The sequence below is a fragment of the Triticum dicoccoides genome, chromosome 5A (genome assembly GCF_002162155.2).
Source record: "Triticum dicoccoides isolate Atlit2015 ecotype Zavitan chromosome 5A, WEW_v2.0, whole genome shotgun sequence".
Classification (NCBI taxonomy): Eukaryota; Viridiplantae; Streptophyta; class Magnoliopsida; order Poales; family Poaceae; genus Triticum; species Triticum dicoccoides.
Genome location: NC_041388.1, coordinates 379,117,725 through 379,134,410, shown reverse-complemented (window position 1 = coordinate 379,134,410; position 16,686 = coordinate 379,117,725). Strand labels below are relative to the sequence as shown.

Here is a 16,686-nt window from a genome sequence, read left to right as displayed (position 1 = left end):
TATACGGATTAAAAAAACCGAGGGAGTACTACAGCATGAGATGATAACTGGGCCAAAGGCTCGATGATCTGGCACGAGTATTACCAATGGATGTTTTTCCAGATGTGATCCATCATTATCATCCGTCTAAAATACCACTGCAGCACTATGATTCTTGTCGGTGTAATATTTAAGCAAATTCAAGTAAATCGCATTCCCCGCAAAAAGGAAAGGTGAATTACATGACGTAGTTATGCATTGCCGCTCCCCAAGGGTACCCATTTCATATGTGATGTGAACTATGGCAAGCTTTCTGGAGTAAATTCTAATGACTTCCTGTTGTGCTTGATAAGCTGGTGACAAACTAGGGACACGGTGAATCTGGGAACAACACAAGACATGCTTAATTTCAGGCATCACGACCGAGCAGATAAGAAGATTGGTCACATTACGATTTGCTCACTAGCAGAAACAGTAATTCCCCTTCAGATATCAGATGTACATGAATTCCCCACCCCTGACAGCATTGGCCGCTCCCTTCCGGTCTTCCTCCTCCTCTCGCTCCCGCTCCTTCCGGCTCTCGTACGCATGGTCGTCCGTCCTCAGCTCGTGCCGGCAGATCGGGCATGAGTTGTTCTCATCCTGCGGGATGGCCATCAAGATCAGTTAGCTGCGCTGAATTGTACAATGATCAATGTCGCTTCAAGAGCAATGGTTATGAGGGTGTACGAGCAAAATTACCAGCCACGGCTTGAGACAAGGAGGATGGAAAAGGTGCTTGCACGGCAGCTCCTGCATCTTGTCATCCACAACCAAGTTTTCCCGGCAAACAGCACACTCAGTCTCGCTGCCCAGCCTAGCAATGACTTCTTCAGTAACAGTTACAACCGGGAGATTAGCAACGACCTCCTTTGAAGCCGGTGGTACCTTGGGCTGCGCAGTGATACCCTGCCAATAGTAGATCCATACTCAAGATTCGTACAAATATTCAAATATCAAATACTTGAGAACCGCACAATAGACTCTCCATCATGACAGATTTGTGATAGCAGCACTAGGAAGTTGCAAATCAATTGTACTGGCACATCCCATTTTAGCAAACAACAAGGCTCTGTAAATTTGAGAATGTAGGTCATCAAAGATAGCAGAGTTCCAAATCCATCAAAACATTGCTGATCTCTGATTTTAGCAATTCAGCACCACTCACGTGTGGTGCAGGCTAGGCTCAAGGTAACTCACAAACTATTGTAAAATACACATTGGATAAGATACTAACAAATTTATCAAATTTGTTCTTACTATAGCACTTAGAACGCCAAAATCTATATTTGTATACCTTCTATGGTTAGTGAAGATACCAAAAACATTGTGTGCATCAACAAACTAAATATAGAAAGGTTAAGATGTGAAAATGGGCACCAAAAAAATTGGTCCTCGTGAACCTACCTGCAGTGATGCTTCCAAGGCACTCTCAAGCTCCGCGTCCCCTGATAAGGTGTTTAAGAAGTTCATTATAGCAGGTGTCATCTCCTCAGGCCTCAACTCCGTTCTAGTGTTGTTCCCGTTTTGATCTCCAGAAGGTTCCGCTAAGATGTTCAATTCTCGTGTTAAATTCTGGGCGACAAGCCATGCTGGAGGAGGAGGTTCTTGTCCCACGGTAAGGTGGCCTTCAAAAAGGAATCTAGTGTCTGGGAAAGGCAACATCTTATTAGTAAGTAGATATTTCAAAGGGTAAAGACTTCTGAGGACAGACACTTGACGTAACCAAAGTAAGCACACAAAAAGGCTTATATGGCCAAATGTCTCCTATGTTTATACAGGTTGCCATGATATAGCACGTAATACCATCTACTCCCTCCGTCCCATAATATAAGAGCGTTTTTTACACTAGTGTAGTGTCAAAAACGCTCTTATATTATGGGACGGAGGCCGGAGGGAGTATTAAACTATGGACATTACAAACTGAATTATTATTGACATCGCTGCCAGAACACAACCAGACCAATCAATACAGGAATTACCAGCAAGGGATGTGCCATGAGAATGTTGCCTTGTGGAATTTCATAAATGTATTCATGCTAAGTATTGATGTGTTACTAAATTCACAAGTTAAAATCTTGATTACATACCTGGTTCTCTGTTGGTTGGCATTGACTCCTCATTTTCTTTTTCATCAAGATGCTCCCGGGCCCTCAAAATGCAGGTTTTCAGGCGTTCCTTTTCAGCAGGATTAGTTAACAGCTTCTCTGTTGCTACAAAGAGGTTCAGACCAACACGCCAGAATCCAGGTGCTGTATATCTAGTTTGAAGGACGGTTGCAACACGGCAAACCGTAGAGTACATCTGCAAAAAGTAGTTCACATATATGAATGACAACAAAACAAGGCAGAAAAATAGGATGACAGGCATGAAAAAGAAAACTGGATTGTAGCGCGCAGCAACCCGTAAAATGATAACATGGCTCGCAGAGTCATGGGCTGTATAGTAGGCAAAAAGAATGTTCCATGAGAACATTTCCATCTAAAACAGTGCTAGGTGCATTTGTACCGAGTACCAAGAAGATCGGTTCAGGAGATAATGGAAATACTCTCCATAGCCGAATGCTCTCTATGGCAAATATCCCCACTAACATCTGTTTTGAACTCCCAGTCTTATACTTCCAGTCTGATGCCTTTGTGACATGTGGTGTGCACAATCGTGACTGTTCATGACCATATATTTGTTTATGCTGACAATACAAAGTGCATCCAGCCATGGAAGTCAAATGGCACAGCTATATTACTCTCTTCATCACATCATGTACATATAACCCTGTTCATTTCAATGGTATTTTAGTTCTTGTTATTTGGCGATTTTAACTCATTAGACCCATGATCACAAGTTTTTTGTTCATATAGAACATGGAAAACAATTGCCTTAAATAGGTTATCCATATATTGCGCTAGTTTTCAACAATTATAAGATATGTCATATTGGTTGGTTCCTTTGTTTTGAGGAAACATTAGTTAAAAATGATTAATCCAGACACTGGTTAACATGATTTAGGCTTGGCACCTTAGTATATAAAGTTATTTCCAAGGTCCACCTCGGATGCTAGGCAAGGATTTCTGTAGCAAATCGATGCTGAGGCTAGCTTCAGCGGATCAAATAAGGTTAAGAATCGTAGTTTTACCTACATACCACACCAGCTGCAGTAGAGACAGTACTAACACTTTCTGCTGCTTGGGTAATTGAGAATACCCAAGAACTCTGAAACTGGAATGGCCATCATCTATCACCCGAAGCAGAGCGTTCATTGCTGGTTGATTCAACCAAAACGGGCGCAGCTTAACTAACCGAAGCCTTGCTGCTAATTTCGACAGTTGTATCTGAACAAATGTAATTTGGATACTATGCACGATCCGGCTCCGCACCAATCGAATTTCCCATCCCCAAATCCTCTCCTCCTAGATCCATGCAAAGCGGCAACCTCTCCCTTCTACGACCAAACTAATAATCTCTCGAAGGGATGGCGGAGGTGAGGTCGGGTCGGCCTTACCGACTCGCGGAGGGCGGGCGAGGCGCCGGCGTAGCGGTCGCGGAGCGTGGCGGCGAGGTCGGCGACGGCCTCCTCGAAGTGCTGCTTCTTGCCCAGCTTCCTCCGCAGCGCCTCCAGGCGCTCCGCCACCGCCGCCTCGTCCCCCGCCGTGGCAGACATGGCGCTAGGTTTCCGATTCGACTGGGGTTTCAGCTTTGCTTCCTGATCTGGGGATCGGGCGGTCGATGGGCTGGCCGCGGTTCTGTGTGTGTACGATGCGTGTGCCGCCGGAGGTATAAATGCCGACGGGAGTCTGGTGGAGGGGCGGGCGTGGTGTCTTGGAGGAGAGGAAAGAAATACCGCGGGGACGGGACGGTGGCTTAGCCGGGCGGGCGGTGACGACGTCGTGCGGAGGACACAGCTTCGGTGCCTTAAAGCACATGTTTTTGGGCTGACATGTGGGCCAGCTATCTGTTGGGTTCACATATTATAGACATAAAGGTAGGTGCCTTAAGGCATCGAAGCATCGTCCCGTGCGTGGCGTGTGAATGGACGGCGACGGGGCAGAGAGGTTGGGTTGGGCCCAGGCGCCCAGCTTACTCTGTGCGTTCGGTTTATTCGGTTTACATGGTTTGGTTTATACGGTTTTTCGGTTTGTATGATATTAATACTTCGGTAAATACGGTATGAAATTAAAATACGATTCGGGTTTGGTATATATTAAATTATTTCGGTATGGTTTCGGTATATACCATAATAATCAAAGTTAACGTGAATTTGAAAATGTCGTAATAATAACTTGCAAATGTATGACTCAAAACACATATTGTTTTACCCAAATGGTATATAACTATATATAAGTATATATGCATGCATTGATTCATCTGTTGATGGTTATGTACGTGCTTAGCATTATAAAAAAAGAAAAATGACTATGTTACAAGAAAAAATTACGTGCTTAGTAGTGAATTTGACTCATGTACAAGAAAAATGACAACTTGTATGGTTGTTTATCACAAGAAATATAAAATTATTTTTTACTTTGGTTTATTTGGTTAACCGTTCGGTTTTTTGATATATACCGTAAAAACCAAAGTTCAAATCGATATGAAAAATTTATACCATACCAGGACCCATAAAAACCATAAATTTGGTTTGATTCGGCTTATTTTCGGTATGGTTTTTTGGTTCGGTTTTCAAATGCACAGAGTGACGCCCAGCCTTGCAGGTTACTCTAGAGCCCGAGCCGTCGGATCGAGTATTACAAAAGAAAAGAAATTCTTCGTTCCCGTGGTTGCAGTGCAGGAAGGTTATTTATGATTTCAAAGGAAAAAGTCCAAAATAAACCTTGAAGTTGTAGACAAAAGCTAAATCAAACCAAAAACTTTGATTCCGGAAATTGGCACTTTGAATTTGTAATCCCGGTCTATTTTGTACCCTAGACCTGTTTGGCAAACTGGGAATACAACAATCCCGGCCGGGATAACCAGCTACTCTAATCGAAAAGAATTTGGGCCGGCCCACTAATCCTGACCGGCCCAAACTGGGAATTCGTGAAGTTCAAAGAATGTTCACACATTTCTAAAATTGTTCGGAAGTTTAAAAATGTTCCTGCTGTTATTTTTGGCGCAAATTCAATTCATATGGTGTTTTTTAGAAAATGTTTCGAATTTTAAAATTCTATTCACATTTTAAAAACTGTTCACTATTTCAAAAAAATCACATTTGTCAAAATATCTTCAGAATTCCAACAGTTTTTCAGATGCTATGAAAAATATTTTTGATTTTCAAAATTGTGTCACATTTTTAATACGTTTTTGGAATTTCGTAAATAATGCTTTTCAAAATATTTCGGATTGTTGGCTGCGGAATCGACTGGGCCGGCCCACCAGACATGAAACGAGTTTTTTTTTCTTCACACGAGATGTAAAAATTCTTTCTTCCTTTTTCTTAACATGCGAGGTAATAATTCCAAAAAAAATGCCGTGGAGTCAAAGTTGGGACCTGGCATTGTTGACCTGATTTCCTACCCACTACAGTAGACGATAATGACTGACATAATAAGAGGCCGAAAATATTTAAGCAGAAACCAACGCGTCGAACTTTGAAAACTCTTTTTAGGGGCAAACAAGTATTGAAAACATATTTATTTCTGTAATCTTCGAACATTTCATAAAGTGCGAGAACTTTTTAAAAATTTCGAACAATTTTTAAAAACCAACAACTTTGAAAAAGTGAACACATTTTGCAACATAAACATTTTTTGAAACCTGAACAAAATTTTAAAGTGCAAACACTTCTTGAAACATAATTGTTTTTTTTCTGAAACCTGAGCAAAACTTTTAATTGCGAACACTTTTTGATAGATAAACATTTTATGAAACCTGAAAATATTTTGTGACCTCCAGAAAATACCACAAATTCTAAGGACAATTCAAACAAATGTTTATAACAATGTATAATAATATTTGTGTGAATCAAAAAAATGTTTCGTACATTCAAAAAAGTGTAACATTTCAAGAATGTTCACGAGTTTCAAAAAGTGTGTTTGTGACATTTTCAAAAAAAAAGTGTGTACAATGTCAAAAAATGTTTTTGTTTTGTAAAAACATGTGTCGTAACCTTAACAGAATATATGTGAGATGTATTAGAAAAAAGTGTATGCAAATTTAAAAATGTTGAACCATGTAAAATAGTGTTAGTGTAGTTTTTGTAAAATGTTTATTGTCATTAAGAAAATGTAAAACATGTATTTGAAAAAACATTACCATGTATTAAAAAAAGTTTTGAAAACATTTAATTTCAAAATGTCCATAATGTATTTAAAAATATCAAAAGTTTATCAAAAAATATTTAATGTGTGCGTTGAAATTGTACATTGGTGTAAGGGCATATTTATCCCTAAGATATTTTGGTGATTGATGACAATGCTTTTACGGACTAATCGTGTGTCTTGAGTTTCCCAGACGTTTCATCGCTAGGCACAAGACGTTTTGGTGCCCCTCGAAGACTGTTGAAGACGGCATCGTTTCTACGTTTCTTTTTGGTGGATTTGAGTCGTAAGAAAGCCGTATTATCAAAAGTAGGGCTGGGCATATTAACCGAGCACCGAACTACCGAACCGAAAAAACCGAGACCAAAGCCGAATAGACCGAAACGAGAATTTCAGTCTTTAATTCGGTCTGCACTTTGTAAAAACCGAAAATAATTTGGAAATTTCGGTCTTCTACTTTGGTTAACCGAAATAACCGATGAGACCGATCAGATGGACTAACGTCTACGTAAAATCTCAGCTCAGCCCACAGCCTAACATCTCAAGTCTTGCTTCTGTACGCAGCCTCCAGCGGCCCGTCCTACTAACTGCTACGCTTCTGACTCCACTCCCGATCGATTTCCCACACAACTCCTAACCCTAGCAGCCAGTGCGCCGCCTCTCCTTCTCCCCGATCTGCACGACTAGCAGCCAGTGCGCCGCCTCTGCTTCTCCACGATCTGCACGACTGCACCCAGCGGGCGGCGGTGGTGCCCTCCGGCCTGCGCATGTCTTTTTCCTCTGATCTTCTGCCTCCTCTTTCTATGATTTTGGATCTTCTTGATAGGCCCGTGAGATGCTGATGAGTTCACGTGATGGTTTCGCTAGTAGGATCTGATTTTTCTACTCACGGGATCTACTTCTTGTGTGTACACAAGGTTTATTTGTTGATTAAATTCAGGAGTGTGCATGCTTTTGCTCTCGTTCTCTAATATATCGGTGAGTTCGGCCTTGACCCAGGACCGACTCGAAATCTCGGTCCACCGAATGCTCGGTTAGCTGTTTTTTCACATGACCGATCGGTTACTATTTTTCCAAAACCGAATTTGTTCAAAACCTGGAGAACCGGACCGAATGGTTCGGTTTAACCGAACGCCCAGTCCTGATCAAAAGGGGGTTCGCGTCGGAAAGGTTTGGGTGGAATCATCACGTACACATTTTCTTTTTTGTCCCCTCCTTTCCCCTGCACTTTTGAGCATCCTCCGTTGATCCTCTTTTCCTTGTCCTGGCTGCTGTTGGTGGACTTGCGGTAGTACTGCTCCTCGTTGAGCGGTAGTACCGCAGGCACCCGCGGTAGTACCGCATTTTGGCGCGGTAGTACCACAGGTGCCCACGGTACTATCGCTCCTCTGGAGCCGCAGTACCGTGGCCCCCAGGCCAAGTACCGCTCCTTCGCGGTAGTAAGGGCGGATGTAATTTTTTACATCTGCACCACTGCGGTAGTACTGCATCCCTTGCGCGGTAGTACCGTGCGCGGCCTAGCTCAGTTGCCTGGCGGTAGTACCGTTCCTCTGCGGTAGTGCTGTGTCGGATTTTTGCTTCTTCCGTTTATTAGCGGAAGTAGGCACGGATGTTTCTTTTTCCGCGCTCTTCCCAGGCTAGGGGTTTCCTGCCTTGCGGTAGTACCGCAAGGGGGAGCGGTAATACCGCGCCCGCGGCAGTACCGCCCTTAGCCCTTGTGCTACAGGTCTGCCCTAGCTGCTGCTGCTACTGCGGTAGTACCGCGGGTCCGCATGGTAGTACCGCGTGGCCTTGTGGTAGTACCGCTTATTAGCAAGCGGAAGTACCGCGTGGCCTTGCAGTAGTACCGCTGGTCTGGGGCGATAGTACTGCTGGTCGCGGGCTGGTAGGTGGATAACGGTTGGATTTTTGTCCTAAGCTATAAAAGGGGTGTCTTCTTCCTCTAGTTGACTACCTCTTCCAACCCTAAGCTTCATTGTTGCTCCAAGCTCCATTTTCGCCCGATCTCACTCCCTAGCCAATCAAACTTGTTGATTTGCTCGGGTGTGGTTGAGAAGGCCCCGATCTACACTTCCACCAAGAGAAATTTGATTCCCCCCACTAATCCCTTGCGGATCTTGTTACTCTTGGGTGTTTGAGCACCCTAGACGGTTGAGGTCACCGCGGAGCCATAGTCCATTGTGGTGAAACTTCATGGTGTCGTTGGAAGCCTCCAATTGAGTTGTGGAGATTGCCCCAACCTAGTTTGTAAAGGTTCGGTCGCCGCCTCCAAGGGCACCAATAGTGGAACCACGGCATCTCGCATTGTGTGAGGGCGTGAGGAGAATACGGTGGCCCTAGTGGCTTCTTGGGGAGCATTGTGCCTCCACACCGCTCCAACGGAGACGTACTTCCCCTCAAAGGGAAGGAACTTCGGTAACACATCCTTGTCTCCACCGGCTCCACTCTTGGTTATCTCGTTCCTTTACTTGTGCAAGCTTATTTGTGATATATCCCTTGCTTGCTTGTGTTCCTATCTTTGTTGCATCATATAGGTTGCTCACCTAGTTGCATATCTAGACAACCTACTTTGATGCAAAGTTTAAATTATTAAAGAAAAGCTAAAAATTGTTAGTTGCCTATTCACCCCCGCCCCCTCTAGTCAACCATATCGATCCTTTCAATTGATATCAGAGCCTCATCTCTTTATTAAGGACTTTACCGTCCGAAGAGTATGGTTGACGTCGTAGAAGGTGAGGAGGAGCACTCTGGTGCAAATCCGGTATCTTCTACGGGAGATGGGGGGAACCGCGGTCTCTCGTGAGGAGTTCAATGTGGCGTTGGACACATTGAAAACCTCCATGACGACCGAGGTTAAAAGCATGTTTAAAGATTTCTTAGAAGAGTTTAAACTTTCCACCGCACCGTTGAAAGTGGGTGATCCCGCCAACAAGGTGACGGATGCTACCTCCGACAAGGGGGAAGCTACTAGCGAGAAAGCCCTTCCTACTAGTGTTAAGAGTGGCACCGGCATCTTTGCCCATGTGGAACCTCCACTTTATGGTGGACCTCTCCCTTCCACTCATTTGAATCATGCCGGGCCGGCCCCTAAGATTGAGAAGAATGTTGAATTTGACTCTTGGGTCTATCGTTTTAAGCGTCATTTAAATCATGTGAACACTAACCTTTGGAGAATCATTGAAGAAGGTTTCTATCCGCATGACCGAAGCAACTTCACTCCTAGAGAAGCCATGGATAATCAATTCAATGAGAATGCTCTCTTCATCATTCAAGAAGCTATCCCACCCGAAGACCTTCCTCATCTCCGGCCCTACTCCTTGGCCAAAGATGCTTGGAGCCAAGTGGTTTCCCTCTACCGGGGAAGCGCAAGCATTCAACGCTCCAACTATGAAGTGGTGCAAGATGAAGCCGATGAGTTTGCAATGAAAGAAGATGAAGAACCTCGTGAGCTCTATCGGAGGGTAACCAAACTCGCGGTCTCGCTCCGAGATCATGGAAGCAAGGACACGGATGACAATTGGATCAAGCACAAATTCCTCAAGGCAATGATGCCCTACCACAAAGCCATGTCCTCCGTCATTCTTCAAAGGCCGGACTTCCACACCTTGTCCTCAAGTGATGTGTTGGATGAGTTCGTTGCTATGAGCATCTTGGACAAGACCGCCGACAATGTGGTACTTCGCTCTCAACGAGTAAAGAAACCCAACCTTCCTCTAAAGTCCAAGGTTAGTATGGAGGAAGAGGACGAAGAGGAAGAAGAGGAGACTAACCTCGAAGATACGAAGTATGCCTATCATGAACACATGGCCCTTACTTCAGGGCAATTTTGGATCAAGAAGAACTCAAGGCCCAACTTCAACAAGAACATTTCAAGTGGCACAAACACGACAAAAAAATACACTTCCGTGACGATACGTGTTTATCACAGTAGGTCGCTTTTTTTGTCATGCATGTACATCCATGACAAATTTATGACAGAATCAAGATAGTCATACCTGTGCTGTCGTAGAAGTGTTCCATGACATTACCAAAGTTATCATCACGGAAGTGTCTACTTCCATGACGATAAATTGCGTGTCACAGAAGTGCTTTCGTCAAGGGTGACCGACACGTGGCATCCACCGTAACGGAACGCCGTTAAGCTATCGGGTCGGGTTTTGGATTCGATAACCCGTTAACAGCCCCGACCAATGGGGATTTCCCACGTGTAAAATCATCATTGGCTGGAGGAAACACGTGTCGGCTCATCGTTGGGACAGATGTCAACCACTCATTGGACGAAAGGCGCCTATGATACGTCGACACGTGGCACGACCCAACAGAGGCCCATTCCTGTGAAAAGGCCGGCCCGTTTGACTTGGTCAAAAGGTGGCGGGCCGGCCCATGGGAAGCCTATTAACGGCTTGTTCGCATATAGCCCATTTACAGCCCGCTAACCCAAGGCCCATTACGCCCTATACGAATTAGGCCCAGTAGCGTCATCTCGGCCATCCAATATGATTCCAGCCCGTTTCACTTCTGGCCCATGTATGGCCCATGACGTCTTTCGGCCCATATGAGGCCCTATGTAACTCTTGGCCTATTAACGGCCCATGGTGAAACTGGCCCGTAATGAACAGTGTATCACTTTACACCCATTAACGACCCGTGGTGAAACTGACCCGTAATGAACAATGTATCACTTTATACCCATTAACGGCCCGTTATTCCGTTGGGCCGTTTCCAGCCCATGTTATCTTTCGGCCTTCTCAGAGCCCATTTATTCTTGGGCTCATTTCCAGCATTCGTTTACTTACGGCCCGTTACTGTCATTTTCTGCTTGTGGGGCCAAATTTAGCCCGTGGTTACAGTCGGCCCGTTTGTGGTCCGTTAATACGTTGGGTCGTTTTCATAGCGTCATCAAATACGGCCTATTAACGATGGTCTGTTACGGTCGGCCCATGAACGAATGATTCCAACTCTAGCCCGTTTACGGCCATAATGCGGCATGTTATTGGCCCATGTTTGGCCAATCGATCATACGACCCGTATAAGGCCCATTGATGATACGGCCCGTAGAAGGCCCATTGTTTCTATGGCCCGTAGAAGGCCCACTGTTTCTACGGCCCGTAGAAGGCCCACTGTTTCTACGTCCCGTAGGAGGCCCAGTGTCACTACAGTAAATATTAGCCCATGGTTATTGTGGCCTAGTTTTAAAAAATAGGTTATTGCAGCCACTAGTTAACCGCGGAAAAAGAACTACAATGACTACAAGCAAACAAATAAACAAGACAATAAGGAAATAAATAAGCAAGCAACTAACGCTAGGCTATCACGGCTATTACACATATTACATCCACTGGGCATCAAAGTTCGCCACCAGTGCAAATATAGGGAACAAAGCAGCATATCATATACACTGGCCATCAAAATTGGCCACCAATGCAAATAAACGCGGCAGCAAAATAAGAGCATAACTGAAACAACTTCAGAAGAGCTCAAGAAACGTTATCCTGGGTATCCACCATGCTGGCAATAAGCTTAGCAAGCTGATTAGCTTTGTCCTGTTTGGCGCTAAAATCCTCCAACGCTTGCTGTTGCACCAGAAAGTATGCATCTGAATGCTCCAGGGACTTCCGCAGTCCTTCCGCTTCTTGTTGCAGCATAGCTGATCGATGTCCTTCAGCTTGTAGTTGAGACTCAAGAAACCGAACTGATTCAGACAGTGAGTTTGAATAGCTTGTGCAAGCGGTAGTGGCCAGTAACTCCAACACTAAACCAAGACAGGATGTGTCACTATCTTGAACCTTATCTGCATTACTTCCTTTACCGTTGCTTAATAAGGCACTCTTCTCCAATATTCTGTCAGCATTCTAAAAGAAGAAACAAGTAGGCACATAACAAGTTTAGCATGTACTAGTATATGAAACTCATTTCGGTGAACCAGTTCATTAGTAAGGTGGACAGGATTAAACTACCAAGTCTTCTATTGCCAAGTACTAGTACATAATAAAAGCATCAAACAAACATATATCTATGTCCTATGCTAGCAATGGAATCTTAAATTAGAATAGTTGTTCTTCAGGTTTAGGCACTTGTTCTACATGAACAGAGTACAATAAGATGCAAGAATATAATACTTAGAAATAGAAAATGAGCTCATAGACCTTACCACATTCTTGGTTTGGGACCAGTACAGAACAAGGCGTTTCCAGTCATCGTCCAGTAAATGTGTCTCAGGAGAACGTAAGGGAATTTGATGAGTTTCTTTGCCGGTGAAGTACGTTTTCTTCAGGTAATTCCGATACTGCCACCAAGCATTCTTGAAGATAGCAGAGGTATTAGCACAGGCTACCTCATCCTGAGTTTCCAAATCGGTCCTTCTCTATAGAGAAAAATGAAAAAATTTGATGTATTATAACCATCATGGAGGTAGGATGTATGGGACGAAGCAAAGTAATTGCCATGAATAACATTACTTACACATAACTTCTGGACAAACACCTGCAACTGACATTTTCCTTCATCTTCAGTATAATATTTCCAAGATGGGAAGATACGCACATACGATTTAACAACATCAAATGCGATAGATGCTAAACTACGACTAGCTGGTTATGCTTCCTCCACAGGAATAGGTGTACTAACTGGTGGAGTTGGGGTTCGCCGTGATAGTACTGGCCCTTTGGGCACTGGAGCTGCCTTACTAACTGCTCTTGTTTGGGAGATCTGTGGTGGAGATGGTGCTGTGTCAACAGGAACTGGGTTACTATCGGCTGGGGTTGGGGTTAGATTGGGTGAAGCTGGTTCTCTGTCCATCGTAGTAGGGGTACAATCTGCGAGAGTTTGAGTTATGTGTGGTAGGGCTGGTTCTTGTGCATGTACAACCGGGGTGCTATCTCCACCAAGAGGTAGCACTGTTTTATTTGAAGACCGTGTTTTTAGTCCGCTAGATATTGGCATCACCCGCTCCAATTCAAATGACTGATAAACAGGAAACATAGTTGAATGTATAGATATTGTATGAGAGACAGATGCAATAGATAGTGTGGAAAAAAGAGAGCATGAAATAGTTGACATGTATATTGTTTAACTAAAACGGATAGCATGACATAATTTCACATATATGATGTCTATCTAAACTGGATAGCATAGCATAACATAATTCAAAGATATGATGAATAACTAAACAGGATCGCGTGACATAATTCACCTACATGTTATCTAAGTAATCAGGATCGCATCATTTAATTCACATATGTGATTTATATGCTAAACAGAGGGCATTCGATATGATGTCTGAACTAAGAACATGGTGTTGAATATTGTGTATATGATGCCTAAACTATGCAATGCAAGACACCGTATGCATGATATGAGCAGTATAACCGTGCCAAGTTAGAGCATACACCTCAGTGGGGGAATAGGACTGGTCATCTGTCTCTGAATCCATCTCTGAGGAGCTATCGGGACCCAACAAGAGATCTGCTTCGACAGGTAGCATTGTCTGCTCTGAAGGCCTTGTTTTCACTCTAGATTTTTCCATCTCCCACCCAAATGGCTGATTCACAAGAAGAGTAGTTTAATGTACAAACATTGTCGACAAATGGAAATGTAATGAAGAAAAGGATGGGCAAGATATCATTCAAATATATGATGCCTGGTTAAACAGGATGGCATTGCACATTTCACATATATTATGGCTGGCTAAAAGACATGAGACTGCATAATTCCCATATATGATATAGAAACTAAACAGGTGGCATTACAGAACATGTCTAAACTAAGTAGATGACATATATGATGTCAAAAGTAGGCACTGCAAGGCAACATATGCATGATATGACTAACATCATCTTGCCAAGGTAGAGCAAACACCTTGGGGGTAAATAGGAGTGGCCAGCGGCGTCCGAATCTGCCTCAAAACAGATATCTTCCTCTGGATTACAATCTGGAGAGGGGTGGGGAGGGTTTGCGATTGAACCCACCATGGAGCGATGTCTGCATGACATTGTATTGGCGCGCAAAACTCTTCTCTTTTTCTCTACATGTTCAGCATGACTGTGTACAATATCTGACATGCATATGAAAAAAATATGGTGAGATTATGTAAGGAGAGCATGCAGAAATTTAGAGTGATGGTAACAACCAGTGGATCGATGTTTTTCCGTTGAACCAAAATAGCCCTAATGGATCGACGTGAATGTATAGTAATAAGTGATGCAACAAGTATACAACCTCTTTGCCGTAGCCGTGTCGACCTCAGCATCATTGGGTTGGTCACTGAAGCAGTTGAGGCAGAGGTGGCTGTCGGAGGTGTGGAGGAAGATCTGAGGAATCTGTAGACGGCGTCCAGGGCACTGCTCTGTTGTGATGGATCGTTCTGTCGTTGGAGCAGCTCCGGTGAGCCGTAAGACGTCAAGGCTGAAGCAGCACAAGACAGATATCGTCAATCTCAAGTGGGATTCTAATAGCATCTCCAATAGATGATGTAAAATGAATGTAAAATTAACATCACCAAAAACCACCTGACTACAACAGATGAGGTAAAAACTGTTGACTCTGAACTTAACTGTCGAAACTGAAATTTACTGTGGAATCTGAATGCTACTGTCGAAACTGAACGCAATGGTAGCAGAGAGGCACTTGACATGTAGTTTAGGGAGGGCCTGCAGTTCATCTTCAACCTGCACCCCCCTGAGCTGCCAGCCACCACCGGCCTCGCCGCCGGCCCCAGCGCCGCCTCGCCACCCCGAAACAACTCGCCACCGCCGCCCCGACCAGCCCTCTAGGCCCCCCGCCCCCACCCTGAACCCTTAGATAGAGAGTGGGGTACCTCTTCGGCGAGCCCCCGTCCCCACTGCGGGTGGTTCTTCCTTAACTCCGGCGAGCCCCCCAACCCCTGAAAATCGACTGACCCAAAAGTCGATTCAGTCGACTGAAGTGTGGCTTAATCGGAGCAGAGCAGTAGCACGAGCGAGGGGGAGAGCAGCGCAGCAGTTGGGCGAGCGAGCGATCGAGCGAGAGCCGGAGCAGCAGCAGCAGATCCGGCTGGTATGGACGCCGCCGCCGAAGGGGCCTCGCACTGGGGGAGAGCCGCCGTGGAGATGTCGCCCGTGGCGCCGGCTTCAAGGTAGCCACTCCTGGGGGTGCGGGATGGAGCACCGTCGGCGCCGGGAGGTCGAGTTAAGGAGAAGGTGCGATGCGATGAGTGTACAACCTCTTTGGTGGCGCCGAGTAGGCCTCGGCTTCGTCCGAGAAGTCGGTGAGGATGTTGCGGTTCCGGTGGAGCAGGTTAAGGCGGCGCTGTGGGGATGGAGCAGACGCGATAGACGAGGCGATCGTTGAAGCAGCTCCTTGGAGGTGGAGGACGGGGCGGCTGAACCGGCGGGACGGCGAGATGGACGACGGATCCTCATCCGGGGAGGTGGAGGAGGGACATCGAGCTGTTGCGGTGGACGACGTCGTCGGGGAAGAGGCTCCGGCTGGGCAGCGGTGACGTGGCGGATGGAGGAGGGTGGGGTTTCGCTGCTGGAGCGGAGAGGTTATGGCGGCCTGGGATTTCGAATGGCGAAAAGGGGGCGATGGGAGGGGGTGAAGCATGACTTAGGAACGCGCTTGTCCAAAATGTAGGGTGTGTTACAAAAGTACCCCTACCGATTTGAACTAGCCGCCCTTTCGGCTCAGCGTTAGAAGGGGGATTTCGCGTGTCAGGATTTGGCAGCTGGAGGGAGTTTTCGCGCGCGTTGTAATTTCGGGATAGCAACGCGCGGGTTGTGAAGGCGCCATTTTTGGGAGCACGATATCTGAATTTTCGGGATATAACAAGACGCGGGTTGAATTTTAGGGACAAGCCTAACGTGTAGTAATATTGTACTTGTACATACCAAATCAATTCGCACTTCCCTCAACCAAAAAGAAAATGAAAAAAATAAAACTATTCACACCACATAAAGAGAGAATCTTGCCCCGTTTTACTACAAATGCTATTCAAAGCTACTCCCTCCTTCCATCTATGTAGGGCCTAATGCATTTTTCGATGCTAACTTTGATCAAATATTAGAGCAATGATATATGACATGCAACTTACACAAAGCACACCGTTAAATTCGTCTGTGAAAGGTTCTTTGAATGATATAATTTTCACATTGTGCATGTCATGTACTATTAATCTTGTCAATAGTCAAAGGCGGTCTTAAAAATCTCATTACACCCTATATAGATGGAAGGAGGGAGTATGAATCCATGTTATGTCCGATTAAATTTTTTCGCTTGCTGTATAATGCATGTAACCTATTCATACCAACATTTTAGTGCATTCCAAATGTCTATACTACCGCTGCAATTCAAACTAAATTTGAATTCGTTTCTCTATTTCAATAAGAATCTACAATCATGATTATTGCCAACTTCAACCATCATAGTTTCCTTGCTATCC

General features: G+C 44.8%; 1 protein-coding gene across 1 annotated transcript; it reads right to left on the bottom strand.

The window, feature by feature from the left end:
* Positions 1-298: 298 nt before the first annotated feature.
* Positions 299-3,897, bottom strand: LOC119301629 (E3 ubiquitin-protein ligase AIP2-like). Its single transcript, XM_037578626.1, has 5 exons — positions 3,518-3,897; positions 2,109-2,322; positions 1,426-1,667; positions 721-927; positions 299-621 (listed from the first exon to the last, which is right to left on the bottom strand). The coding sequence occupies exons 1-5, from the start codon at positions 3,674-3,676 to the stop codon at positions 472-474; spliced, it is 972 nt and encodes a 323-aa protein (XP_037434523.1). The 5' UTR covers positions 3,677-3,897; the 3' UTR covers positions 299-471.
* Positions 3,898-16,686: the final 12,789 nt, after the last annotated feature.

Excerpts from the sequence above, each read along its gene's own strand:
- LOC119301629 (XM_037578626.1), bottom strand. The coding sequence starts at position 3,676 with ATGTCTGCCACGGCGGGGGACGAGGCGGCGGTGGCGGAGCGCCTGGAG. Across the intron at positions 1,668-2,108 it reads GCCAACCAACAGAGAACCAG|ACACTAGATTCCTTTTTGAA; the intron begins GTATGTAATCAA and ends TGCCTTTCCCAG. Across the intron at positions 928-1,425 it reads CCTTGGAAGCATCACTGCAG|GGTATCACTGCGCAGCCCAA; the intron begins GTAGGTTCACGA and ends TACTATTGGCAG.